This window comes from Rhinatrema bivittatum, chromosome 2, assembly GCF_901001135.1.
Source record: "Rhinatrema bivittatum chromosome 2, aRhiBiv1.1, whole genome shotgun sequence".
Classification (NCBI taxonomy): Eukaryota; Metazoa; Chordata; class Amphibia; order Gymnophiona; family Rhinatrematidae; genus Rhinatrema; species Rhinatrema bivittatum.
The window spans coordinates 755,369,231-755,383,920 of NC_042616.1; the positions used below are offsets into that span (position 1 = coordinate 755,369,231).

General features: G+C 46.6%; 1 protein-coding gene across 1 annotated transcript in view; it reads right to left on the reverse strand.

The window, feature by feature from the left end:
- ENPP2 (ectonucleotide pyrophosphatase/phosphodiesterase 2) overlaps positions 1 to 14,690 on the reverse strand; it is a 639,793-nt gene that overhangs the window by 429,808 nt on the left and 195,295 nt on the right. Inside the window, 1 exon segment of the mRNA XM_029591948.1 lies at positions 14,072 to 14,127. Coding sequence (XP_029447808.1) covers positions 14,072 to 14,127 — 56 coding nt within the window.

Genomic DNA, 14,690 nt, shown 5'->3' on the forward strand with positions numbered 1-14,690 from the left:
GATCCCTGAAGGACCTGGCTGTGGATCTTCCAAGGATAACTCCCCTAGGTGTTCTTTCCCAGGTTTGGGAGGAAGAGCACCGACCACCTCATCAAATCTCTTCATTAGAAGATGGTAGAGTGCCAGTACTGGGTGTCCCGGGTGGCATCGATGGTGATGGCGCTGGAATAGACGATGGCGTCGGTATCCTCGGTGGTCGTGCCGGTGTTACCTTGACTGGAATCTGTGTGGGTACCGGCATCGACGGAATCATCAGCATCGGTATTGTCATCGGCCTCGGTGCAATCACCGGCATCAGTGAGGGCACCGGCATCGGTTCAATAACCGGCATCGGTGACGGCACCGGCGAAGTCGCCGGAGTAGGTGTGTGTTCTTTCAGGGCCTGGAGCACCGCTAGTCTAATAAAATTTGACAATTCCTGCGATACAGCTGGTGCAAGCAGAGCAGCTGTATGCAGTGGCGGTGTAGGCATCCATATCACGTCCGCAGATCCCTGTGGAGGTTCGATCGATGCAAGTATAGGCCCCAGCGCAGAAGGTAGTGGAGTTTCCTGAGGTTTTTGCCATTTAGTGGTCGGTTTCTCCAGGGAGAGGGGCGTCGCTGGAGTCGATGTGTGTCGATGTCGGTGGAGATGTTTTGGATGATGCTCGACTACTGACCTTATCGATGCCGTCAACGGCGATGGATGATCTCCCGATCCCTCCAGACGACGTTTTTTCAACAAAATTCGCTTCGTAACCCCCACTGGGGACGACTTCGTTGATGAAGAAGGAGAAGGAAGGAGCTGCAGGTGAAAAAGATGTTCCATCTTCTCCTGTCGAAGTTTTCTTCCTTTAGGAGTCATCTCTGCACTTTGAGGGCAGAATGAAACGTCGTGTGTCTCCCAAACAGATCACACACTCTAGGTGTGGATCTGTTATGGACATTGTCCGATTACAAACCGGACATTTTTTAAATCCGGAAGCCATTTTTTGTCAACAGCCGTCGATGAAAAAATGGGAAAAGAAAATGAGAAAAGTTTTTACTAAGAGTAAAAATGAGACTGAGTTTACTCACCGGCCGGTGGAAAACAGAGAGAGAATCCTCTATGGGAGAAAATGTTGACTTTTCAGTCAGAAATATTGTGAGGAAAACTCACAAGGCTCCTTGATCCGCGATGCTTACAGCAGCGCAGAAAAACGAAGACTAGAGAGAGACCCCTGTGGCAGAGAATTATCATGGCATGCTGGGCATGCTCAGTGGCCTCACAGGGCCAGTCAAAAGTTTCTAGAAACTTTGACAGAAAGTTTTCCCGCAATAGGGCTCCGTCAGTGACGTCACCTATATGTGAGGACTAGCATCCTGCTTGTCCTGGGATAATCCACATTACGCTTAAATGAGCTCATTAGCATAATTTATTTTAATCAACTCATTTAAAATTGTAAACAAAATCAGCATTAATGCAAACAACTCACGTAACCATTAGTGCCATTACCATTAGTGCATTCAGCACTAACGCAGGCTTTTAATACACATTATATAGTAATATAGAAGATAACTGTGGAAAGAAGTCACCTGATCCATCCAGTCTGCCCAGTTATTCCTGTCCACACTGCCAAGGATATATCCCAGCTGTCAGCCATAGAATGTGACCTATCACTCCTTATCCAAGACACATTTTGTCATCTTCTTCTACTGTATCCAGTTGCCAACACCTCTGAGATAGTTCTCCATTTTACTACAGTTGGTATTTTTGAAATCCAGGAATCTGACATTTTTACAACTCCTCTCAGCCTTAGCCATCATCTCGAAGTGCACCATCTGATGATCACTGGTGCTCAGGAGTCTGCCTACCTGGACATTAGAAAGTCTTCCTCCATTTATAAGTACAAAGTTCAGTATTACCCCCTTCCCTCATGGATTCCATTACTGTTTATCTAAGAAGAACAACCCCTTGAAGGGAAGGTTAACGCAGTTTATTAAATAGGCCCCAAGTCTATTAGAAATATGGTTCCAGTAACTGGCCAGGTATGAAACTTGAATCATACAATACTGAAAATACTGTTACTTTAAAAACAAACTTATTACCAAAGCCTTACTATAGATGTGTGCTTTATTCACATACTCTAGACAGACAGTAGTATGAGTAGTGACGTGCTCCATTCAGTTATTTTCCCGTCATCCTATCTTGCCACTCCTATTCCTTGCCTTCTTTCTCCAGTTATCAATCCACTAATAAATGAAACTGACTATTTTATCACATCAACAGGCTACACATGGATATCCTTTATTGATATGTATGTAGACACACCTTGGTCTCCACCAGATGGCCCTAAGTCCCTATCATAGTTAACAGCTAGGAGGAACACACCATTCCCTTTGAGGTTTGCCTAGATGGTAGATTCCTTTTCTGGTAAGGGAGGGTGAGCCTAGGAGTAGTGAGGGCAGTGTGTTTTGATTTCAAGGAAGGAGGACGTGTTTGTGTGCTCTCTGAGATAGGCCCCCAACCTAGTATGGCAAAGGAGAGAGACAGCCCTGCCAGTGTTTTCTACTAAAGGCTGGAGAGAAGGAAGATAAGAGAATGGTTTTTGTCTCTTTTACTACTTTTGTGATAATTTTGGGACATTCATATCTGTACTTTCTGGGAGGCAGAAAATCTCTCAGGAGTGCAAAAGGAATCTGCCTACTTAGCTAATAGGGGTTTGCAGAGACCACTAAAATAGTCCTGTTTTGATTAAGCTTATAGTCAAAAATAACAAAAGGAATCATCCAGTATAAACCAAAATACTCTTCACCAACTTAATACATAAGTATATTACTGTATATATCGGACCCGCATCAGCAAGCCTGACGACGTGCTTAGTAAGACTCTAAGCCGTCCGGTCTTTTCTATCATTTGCGGTTCGATAGATGTTGAAAGAACACCAACTGGTGCTTGAGAACAATTATTTGTCTGTGCCCATCAAATATTAGTTTTACAGTCTCTTTATAATTGACTCGACAGCGGCCGTGTTTCGCAACTCCAGTGTTGCTTCATAAGGAGTCAATATCAAATCTGAAAAAGTGATCTTATGCTCTAATCAATGAACGAGAGAAAGGCATATCAGACTCTTGTCATACTCAAAATAAATATAAAAGATACTTAGCTTCGTTGGTGTAGCAACCTTTTCTTAGGGGACGCCAAGTCTCAATCAATTCTCCAAGGTGCCGGGACAGAGACCGCATTAAACCAGTATCGTAGGTTAAATAACCCGCTCTTTTGGCGACTTCACAAGCATCAAATCACCAGAGTTACCAGACGTTAAAGCCATCAGAGAAATGATCAAGGAACTTGACAGAAAGACATTGAATTCAAGTGTAGTGTTTAGACCAGCTGGATGAACTGTGTCTAGGGAATGAATCCATCGCTGCTCAGCTTTCAATAGCAAACTATTAAAATCACCTCCTCGCCAGGAGGGATGTAACTGTTCCAGAACACAAGCTTTTAGATAATCAAAATTATGAGCGTTCTGTAAGAAATGAGTGACCAGAGGTGCCGTTATATGTCCCATGCTAATACAAGATCGGTGTTCTATCAGGTGTGTTTTAAAAGAACATTTCATTTTCCCGATATACCATAGGTTACAGGGACATTGGATGATATAAATCACTCCAATCGACTGGCAGTCTATGTTGCTCTTTAAAAGAACAGTTTTATTTCGTCTGGAAAAATGCAAAGCAGAGGTAGAAATCATGATGTGACATGCTGTACAAGAGCCACACGAAGTATGAGAGCCAATGCCTTGCGGCTGTGGATAGATCGATGAGTCAGAGTGGACCAATTGATCTTTAAGATTTGAAACTCGGGTAAAAGTAAACCTAGGGATGTTTTGAAATTCGTCATAAAGTTGGAGGATGTGCCAATTGTCAAAACGTTTTTTTTTATCCTCTGCACCATGGAGGAAAATGGTAATACACATGTCAACACATCAATGTTATCATCTGATTGTGGTTGAAATAGCCAATCGCGATGTGTATATTTGGCTCTGGTATATGCTCTCTTTATAAATCGTTGCTGGTATCCTCTTGCCTGGAACCTTTCACTAAGCTGCTTAGCTTGATATTGAAATTCTGGTAATGTGGTGCATAGCCGTCGTATCCGAAAAAATTGGCTGGTTGGCAAATTCTCCTTGAATGACAGAGGATGTGCACTAGTAAAATGGAGGAGGGTATTAGCTACTGATTTCCGAAAAAGTGTGGTGACAAAACCTTCTTGAGTTTTTGTGATATTGATATCCAAAAAATTGATCTGTGTTTCTTGAATATTGGCTGTAAAATTCAGATGAGAATTGCAACTATTCAGCCAGTCTACAAACAAATTGAAACCTTCTCTGGTACCAGTCCAAAACATGAGAATGTCATCAGTATAGTGTTTCCATACTGGTATATGCTGTAAAAAGGGATTATTGGTGTATATCCATTGGTCTTCAAACCAGCCCATGAACAAATTGGCTATATCAGAAGCCATTGTTGACCCCATTGCTGTACCACAGATTTGTTTGAAAAATTGGCCCTCCCATGCAAAGAAATGTGAGAGCCATCTGTATCAAGGATAGCAAAAAAGACTATGAAATTCTATGCGTTCTCGGTCGCTTCTCAAAGAACTCATAGGTGATGTTAATCGCTTCATCTTCAGGAAGTGTCACTAGAAACATAGAAGTAGTGTCCAACTGAGTTTTCTAAAAACTGTATCATGTGCTTAGAGTCTCTAATATATGATTTCAACAGTTGGACATGAGGGGCAAGAAAAAAATCTACGAATTTGGACATCCCATGAGGCCTCTTTTTTACTATGGAAAACATCACTAGTTCTGGTTTTTTATATCCTCACTAAAATACATAAATACATCACTAATCCACCAGGCCGACCGATTGTCTCAAGTAGAGGATCTCTCTTGGAACCTTTGTCCAAATTCGTAGATTTTTTTCTTGCCCCTCATGTCCAACTGTTGAAATCATATATTAGAGACTCTCAGCACATGATACAGTTTTTAGAAAACTATCAGTTGGACACTACCTTCTATGTTTCTAGTGACACTCGATGTTGAAGCGTTGTATACAAACATCCCTCAAGATGAAGCGATTAACATCGCCTATGAGTTCTTTGAGAAGCGACCGAGACCGCATAGAATTCCATAGTCTTTTTTGCTATCCTTGATACAGATAACTCTGACAAAAAATTTCTTTGCATGGGAGGGCCAATTTTTCCAACAAATCTGTGGTATGGCAATGGGGTCAACAATGGTCTCTAATATAGCCAATTTGTTCATGGGCTGGTTTGAGGACCAATGGATATACACCAATAATCCTTTCTCACAGCATATACCAGTATGGAAACGCTACATTGATGACATTCTCATGTTTTGGACTGGTATCAGAGAAGGTTTCAATTTGTTTGTAGACTGGCTGAATAGTTGCAATTCTCATCTGAAATTTTATAGCCAATATTCAAGAAACACAGATCAATTTTTTGGATATCAATATCACAAAACCTCAAGAAGGTTTTGTCACCACATTTTTCGGAAATCAGTAGCTAGTAATACCCTCCTCCATTTTATTAGTGCACATCCTCGGTCATTCAAAGAGAATTTGCCAACCAGCCAATTTTTTCGGATACGACGGCTATGTACCACATTACCAGAATTTCAATATCAAGCTAAGCAGGTTCCAGGCAAGAGGATACCCGCAACGGTGTATAAAGAGAGCATATACCAGAGCCAAATATACACATCGCGATTAGCTATTTCTACCACAATCAGATGATGACATTGATGTGTTGACATGTGTATTACCATTTTCCTCCATGGTGCAGAGGATGAAAAAAACTATTTTTGACAATTGGCGCATCCTCCAACTTTATGACGAATTTCAAAACATCCCTAGGTTTACTTTTACCCGAGTTTCAAATCTTAAAGATCAATTGGTCCACTCTGACTCATCGATCTATCCATAGCCACAAGGCATTGGCTCATATACTTCGTGTGGCTCTTGTACAGCATGTCACATCATGATTTCTACCTCGGCTTTGCATTTTTCCAGATGAAATAAGACAGGAAAATTAGGTTCTTACCTTTGCTAATTTTCGTTCCTGTAGTACCATGGTCAGTCCAGACAGCTGGGTTATGCCTCCCCTCCAGCAGATGGAGTCAGAGAGAAAACTGAAAGCACCCCCTAGATATACTGGTGTGCCACCTGCGATCCCTCAGTATATGTGATATCAAAGCAGAAGTAAGAATGCAAGCATCGGAAATGCCATCCCCCAAAAATTTGTAAAGGCTAAGAGTATTGCAATTTATAGGCTAGATCAAACAGTAACCTTCATGTAAACAAACAAACAATAGAACACCAAAATTGAACAGTCAACATGTAACAATGACAATTGTATCGCGACAAAACGCGTCTTCTGTGGTGCAGATAGCAACTGGAATGGAAAAACAGAATAATGGAACACGAGCGGACTCCCAGAACTTGTGGGCGGGCATCTGGACTGATCCATGGTACTACAGGAACGAAAATTAGCAAAGGTAAGAACCTAATTTTCCTTTCCCTGTACGTACCAGGATCAGTCCAGACAGCTGGGATGTACCCAAGCCGCCTCAACTGGGGTGGGACCCTGAGAGTCCCGCTCGAATCACATTGCTGCCAAACGACTGTGAGGACGGACCCCTGACATCCAGGCGATAATGCCTGGCAAAAGTATGCCAAGATTTCCAGGTGGCCGCCCTACAAATCTCCTGGGAAGAGACCAAGCGATTCTCTGCCCACGAAGTCGCCTGAGCCCGCAATGAATGAGCCTTAAGCCCATCAGGAACAGGCTTACCGCAGCCAATGTATGTTGATGCAATGGCCCCCTTCAACCAGCGGGCAATCGTAGCCTTAGACGCCTGAAGACCCTTCTTGGGCCCATTCCACAACACGAAGAGATGATCCGACCGCCGAAAATCATTGGTAACCTCCAAATAGCGCAGGAGAACCCGCCTGACGTCCAGGCGTCGCAAGTCCTTACCCTGAGGAGTCTGCAAGTCTTCCGCCGAAAAGGAAGGAAGCTCCACCGTCTGGTTGACATGAAACGCCGAGACCACCTTAGGAAGAAAAGACGGCTCGGTTCGTAAGGAAACCCCTGAATCAGTAATACGCAAGAACGGTTCCCTGCAAGAAAGAGCCTGAAGCTCCGACACTCTCCGAGCCGAGAAAATAGCCACAAGAAAAATCGTCTTGAGGGTCAGATCCTTCAACGAAGCCGATTGAATAGGCTCAAACGGAGCCACACACAAGCCACGGAGTACCAAATTCAAGTTCCAGGAAGGACAGGGAAGCCTAAGAGGAGGACGCAAGTTTCTAACGCCTCGCAAGAACCGAGCTACATCTGGGTGACACGCAAGGGAAGACCCTTCCAGCTGACCTCTCAAGCATCCCAGAGCTGCAACCTGGACGCGAAGCGAATTATACGCCAACCCCTTGGTCAGGCCCTCCTGTAAGAACACATGAGTATCTGGGGAACGGTCGAACGCTTAGGCGTGATACCCGAACCGGCGCACCAAGCATGGAAAACCTTCCAAACCCTCGCATAGGCAAGCGTAGTAGAAGACAGACGCGCTCGAAGCAGGGTAGACACCACCGCATCCGAATGACCTCTCTTTCTTAACTGCTTCCGCTCATAAGCCAAGCCACCAGACAAAAGCGATCCGCCAGCTCGAAAACTACCGGACCCTGACGCAGGAGATTGGGAAGATGCCCGAGCCGTAGGGGACCGTCCACCGCCAGGTTGACGAGATCCGCGAACCACGGACGGCGCGGCCATTCCGGAGCCACGAGAATCACCAGACCCTGATGGGACTCTATGCGTCGCAACACTTTCCCCACCAGGGGCCACGGTGGAAACACATACAGAAGGATGTTCCGGGGCCACGGCAGTACCAGCGCATCCACTCCTTCCGACGCGTGCTCCCTTCTTCGACTGAAGAAACGCGCCGCCTTCGCATTCATCCGAGTCGCCATGAGATCCAAGTGCGGAGTCCCCCACCTCCGCATGATGAGACACATTGCCTCCGGCGAAAGCTCCCATTCTCCCGGATCCAGATGTCGCCGGCTGAGATAGTCCACCTGAACGTTGTCGACGCCGGCAATGTGGGAGGCCGCTAGGCGCGCCACATGACGTTCCGCCCAAGCCATCAACAATGCCTCCTCTGTTGCCACCGCCCGACTTTTTGTGCCTCCTTGTCGATTTATGTACGCCACTGTGGTCGTGTTGTCCGACAGAATTCGTACCGATCGGCCGCTTACCATGGGAAGGAGGCGCCGCAAGGCCAGACGTACCGCCCTGGTCTCCAAGCGGTTGATGGACCAAGTGGACTGGCGCGCTGACCAGGTGCCCTGAACCGCTCTGGATTGACAGACCACCCCCCAACCGGTAAGGCTGGCATCCGTCGTCACCACTATCCAAGAAGGGGGTTCCAGGCTCACGCCTTGGAGCAGGTTGTCCGGATTGAGCCACCATGAGAGACTGGAGCGGGCCTCCTCCAGGAAAGGAAGTTCCAGACCGTAATCCTCTGATCTGGGATCCCACCGAGATAGTAGTGATCTCTGTAAGGGCCGCATATGAGCAAAAGCCCATTGCACCATCTCCATAGTAGACACCATATGACCAATGAGCTGTAAATAATCCCACACCGTGGGAGTCGCGAGAGCCAGCATGCGCCGCACCAGCGCCATGAGATTGAACATGCGTTGATGAGGAAGGATAACCTTGCCCACCAAGGTATCGAAGCGCGCGCCCAAAAACTCCAGATGTTGGGTCGGCTCGAGTCTGCTCTTCGCGAAGTTGACTACCCAATCCAACGACTGAAGTTGACTCACTACCAGGGAAACTGCCCGTTTGCAATCCGCATGCGACTTCGCCCGGATGAGCCAATCGTCGAGATAAGGGTGCACGAGTACTCCCTGCCGACGCAGAGAAGCCGCGACCACTACGAGTACCTTGGTGAACACTCGCGGTGCGGTGGCCAGGCCGAAAGGGAGGGCACAAAACTGATAGTGGAACCCTAGCACCGTGAAGCGTAGGAATCGTTGATGACGCTCTCGGATACCAATGTGGAGGTAGGCCTCCGTCAAGTCCAAAGAAGCCAAATATTCTCCCTTGTGGACGGCCGCAATAACAGACCGTAGCGTCTCCATCCGAAAGCGAGGCACACGTAAGGCCTTGTTTACGCCCTTGAGATCCAGGATCGGCCGGAAGGTGCCCTCCTTTTTGGGAACCAGAAAATAAATTGAATAGCGACCCGTCCGAAGCTGGCCTGGCAGGACCGGAGTCACCGCCCCCAGAGCCCGTAGGTGATTGAGCGTTTGCGCTATAGCCAGCCTCTTTTCCTCCGGGCCGCACGGGGACACCATAAAAAGATCCCGGAGGGGACGTACAAAATCCAACTCGTAGCCGTACCGAACCACGTCGAGGACCCATTGATCCGAAGTGATTTTGACCCATTCCTCCCAAAACCGGGACAACCGACCTCCGATAACGGGAACGGAGGAATGGGCCTGCGCACCTTCATTGCGCGGGCTTAATGGCAGGGAAACTTTGTGAGGATCCTCCACGTTGAGGCCTCCTGCCCCGAAAGGAAGGAGACCAGGACTGGGTTCTCGATGCCTGTTGTCTCTGGGGAAAGGCACCACCTCTTCCCGCACGGAAACGCCTTTGACCCCGAAAACGAGCCCTAGCATTCCCAAACGCCCGCGAGGGACGCGGCTTATCCTCAGGCAACTTGTATACCTTGTTGTCTCCCAGGTCCTTAATAAGTTGATCCAGCTCCTCTCCAAAAAGCAACTTGCCCTTAAAGGGAAAGGAACCTAACCTTGCCTTAGAGGTGGCATCCGCCGACCAACGACGAAGCCACAGTAACCTCCGAGCCGAAACAGCCGATGACATAATGCGAGCCGAAGTACGCAACAAATCATATAAGGCATCCGCTGTATAAGCAACCGCAGCTTCCACGCAATTTGCCTGCTCAGCCTCACCCTGAGGAAGCTCCTGCGTGGTCAGCAACTGCTGAACCCAACGCAGGTTGGCCCTCTGCACGAGGCTGCTGCACGCCGCCGCCCGGACACCTAGGACCGCCACGTCAAAAATACGCTTCAGCAAGACCTCCAGCTTACGGTCCTGGAGATCTTTCAAGGCTATACCACCCGTAACAGGGATAGTCGTATGTTTAACCACCACCGTGACAGCCGAATCCACCGCCGGTGTCTTTAGGAGGTCCAAGGATTCCTTCGGCAAAGGATATAGCTTTTCCATGGCGCGAGTGACCCTCAGGGAAGACTCAGGCAGCTCCCACTCCTTGGAAACAATCTGTAAAACCTTGTGATGGAATGGAAAAGTTTGAGGGGGGGCCCGAATCCCTGCCATAGCGATATCCCCGGTAGAGGTGTCAGCGTCCTGGGGGGGCGCCGTGAGCTCAAGCTCCTGGAGGACATGGAGAATAAGGGAGCTCAGCTCCTCCTTGCCGAACAAACGCAGCACCTGGGGGTCATCCCCCTCCACGGGCAATTGTTCGTCCGCCGACAGCAAGTCTGCCGGGTCCTGGGGATTCAGAACCGGCTCCGCGTCCCCCAAGTTCTCAGCCCCCCCCCCCCCCCCCCCGCGGGCGGGGAACACTGGCTCCTGCGGACCCCACACCCGGCGGCTTCCCCTGGGGCAAGGAAGGTTTAGGGACTTTGGGGGGAGAAGGGACCTCTGCCTCCCAACCAGCTTCAGCCTGCAAAAACGCTTTGTGCATCAACAGCACAAACTCGGACGAAAAAGGAACCGACATTTTTAAGCTCTGCTGAAGGGATCCCGAATGAGGAGGGGCTTGAGGGCTCCCCAAATCGCCCGGGGACCGCGCATTTCGCTCGCTAGGAGAGGGGGGGGGGGAAGACTCCTCCTCTGAAGCCTCCGGGTCGGACTGCCGCGTGGCCAAGATGGCCGCCGCACTCCTCCCCATGGGGGGAGGGGCCGGAGAACGGCTCACAGAAGCGCCGCGATGCCGCGGCGAAGAAGGCAGGACAGAATCGCTGCGGGCAGCGCTCGGCCCCCGGGAGGGTCCCTCGTCCCCGGGAAGGCATCGGGGACAGAGGCCCTCCCGCGAGAGTCGCGCCCCCGTTCCTGCACAGGCCACACAGGCTGAAAATCGCGGCATCGCGGGACCAAAATGGAGCCCTCAGAAATTTTGGCGCCAAATCTAGGTGAGTAAAAACCGCTCACCAGCACAGCTCGTCGGGTGACTAAGCCACCCCGTCCGGGGTCCACAGAGGCTCTGGAAGGCTGGGGTAACACGGAAAAGCTGCAATGCCTGTGCCCAACAGGACTGAAGTGGCGAAAAAAAGAAACTGCCGCTGACTATTTTTTTTTTTTTTCTTTTGCTTTTGAAAAAAAAACCCCCTTCAAGGTTGTGACCCCTGGAATTGGGGGGAGGGTGACCGGCCCACCGGTAAGCTCTCCCCCAGCCTCAAGGACCATCTAGCCCGGGAACTTTCACAGGGCAGAGCCCTATGTGCCTGCCCCACACTGAGCTCTAACCGCGCTGCGCACAAACAAACAACAACACGGACAGACAGAACAGAGAGAAGAAAGAGACCAGATGACCTTGACCCCCTATTAAAAATGCCCCTGTTCTTTTTTTTTTTTTTTCCCAGTACCAAAAAACTGACCAGGCCAGGACCGCAGGTTATGCCTCTCAATCTGCTGGAGTCAGAGAATATACTGAGGGATCGTAGGTGGCACACCAGTATATCTAGGGGGTGCTTTCAGTTTTCTCTCTGACTCCATCTGCTGGAGGGGAGGCATAACCCAGCTGTCTGGACTGATCCTGGTACGTACAGGGAATGTTCTTTTAAAGAGCAACACAGACTGCCAGTCGATTGGAGTGATTTATATCATCCAATGTCCCTGTAACCTATGGTATATCGGGAAAACAAAACGTTCTTTTAAAACACACCTGATAGAACACCGATCTTGTATTAGCACGGGACGTGTAATGGCACCTCTGGTCACTCATTGCTTACAGAACGCTCAATTTTGATAATCTAAAAGCTTGTGTTCTGGAACAGTTATATCCCTCCTGGTGAGGAGGTGATTTTAATAGTTTGTATTGAAAGCTGAGCAGCGATGGATTCATTCCCTAGACACAGTTCATCCAGCTGATCTAAACACTACACTTGAATTCAATGTCTTTCTGTGAAGTTCCTTGATCATTTCTCTGACGGCTTTAGCGTCTGGTAACTCTGGTGATTTGATGCTTGCGACGTATTGTGATGTCACCACGTCGCCGAAAGAGCGGGTTATTTAACCTACGATATTGGTTTAATGCGGTCTCTGTCCCGGCACTTTGAAGAATAGATTGAGACTCGTCATCCCCTAAGAAAAGGTTGCTACATCAATGAAGCTAAGTATCTTTTATATTTATTTTGAGTATGACAGTCTGATATGCCTTTCTCTTGTTCATAAGATCACTTTTTCTGATTTGATATTGACTCCTGATGAAGCAACACTGGAGTTGCGAAACACGGCTGCTGTCGAGTCAATTATAAAGAGACTGTGAGTCAATCATAAACAGACTGCAAAACTAATATTTGATGGGCTCAGACAAATAATTGTTCTCAAGCACCAGTTGATGTTCTTTCAAAATCTATCGAACCGCAAATGATAGAAAAGACCGGACGGCTTAAAGTCTTACTAAGCACATCGTCAGGCTTGCTGATGCGGGTCCGATATATACAGTAATATACTTATGTATTAAGTTGGTGAAGAATATTTTGATTTATACTGGATGATTCCTTTTGTTATTTTTTACTATATCATATACAGGATCGTATTGTGGCTCTTTGTTTTTTATGTTGATTCAGATTATACCATCTATTGGGAAGGAAGTCTTTTTTTCTATCCCCCTTCCATGCCCAGGATTGGAAGTTAAGATTTGCTTCCAGAGTAGCCCTTTTCCCCAGAAAGGTCTCACAATAATTGAATTAGAGGGAAGTAGAAAGAAGAACATCTGGAGCCCACCAATCTCCACACTGGGATGGAGGACCACAGACAGGCTGGAGTTTGGGACATATGACGTGGACCTCAGGTACTATGGGCATCCATGGACCCTACAAATAACTAGAATACCCCAGCCATGATGGGCTACTCACTCTTCCTAAATGGAGGAAACATATCTCAATTTCCCACACTGAGAGACACTTAAACATGACAAGAACTGTAAACATCTGATACTCTAAGGTTTCTACCAAAACTGGATGTAAATAGACTTTAATTTTTCTATAATTCTTGATTTCGTTATTACAATTCCCAGTAAAATATTATTTGAACATCTAGCCTGTGAGTCACAATTGATCCGTTCAGGTACCTACACTGAAGAACAAGGATAACATAGACACATACAAGGTACCTATGCCTAGGCCCAGAAGGTTATCCTTCCCTCCATAGAGAAGAATCCCCCCCCACCCCGGAAATAAAAGAACTGAGGAGAGGATTGAGGAGCTAGCCCACGTAAAGGTATTCTTTTCTAGGTCCTTAGGATTCATGCCATCCGTGGAAAAAGGGTTAAAAGTAGATCATACAGTACTGATAGATATATTCCTTTTATAAAAACATCACAAGTGTTATGTTAATAAACCTTCTTATGAAAGACAATTGGCATGTATCAACTATAGATTAGTGGAGTATGTAACCCAAAATGTTTGCCCAGTGTGAACAAGGGAAAGCAATAATCTATAGAAAAAAGACAGATAAGCTAAAAGATGGGTCTCATCAGATAAAAGCAGAATAAAAGACAAGAAAACTATATGAGCATGCACATTATTTCAATTGCTTCCTAACATTTTATTGCACAACGATTCTTCTCCATAACTCAAAAATACTTGAGCTTATATCAATGAAGTCTAAGTCTGGGTAAAACACAGTTCTGATACAAAATGTCCAGAGATCAGGTTTATATCCATGTGCAAATCCAAGTTTGTTTTTATAATTAGTCACAGTTTGAACGGAAGGATAGGATGGAGTAAAACATAGATGACTTACACTGGCCAGAAGAATGTGCCTGCCTTCACCCCTTGCTTGGCAGCAGTAATCCAAATCTAATGAGGGGAAAAATGTAATAGGCTTAAAATAAAGTATTTGCTCCAAGCTCTAGAAAAACAAACTTGCAAAAGTATAAAAACATCAGGCTGCCCATCATTTGAAAGTAGCAAGCATTTCAACAAATGTATTATTTTGTTTCAATTATTTCTAGTCCACCTATAATGGTACATGCTAAGCGGATTACGAATGGTCATCAGTTAGACTTCAGGGGGAAGTACATTTTTGTTCCTAGATAATAAATGTCATGTCACATTTTCCACTCCAATTCATCTTGAAAAACATACTGTAGCTGTTGAAGGATACTTGTGTCTTTACTAGTAATTGCTCTGTTTTTTCTTTTTTCTTTTTAATCTCACAGGGCAATGCTCCACTGTTGTACCCATCAAAAAACTTAACTAAGGCCATCTGCCCCTTTATTGTTCAAAGCTTGCAGGCCACCTCTCTGGCAACCAGCTGCCATTATGTTCCTCTTACTACAAAAAGAAACATCTATCTTTAAATGTTGTTTGAACAAGGAAGCGGCAGCTCCTTGTGGATTTTCTATTTATGTTTTCTTAAT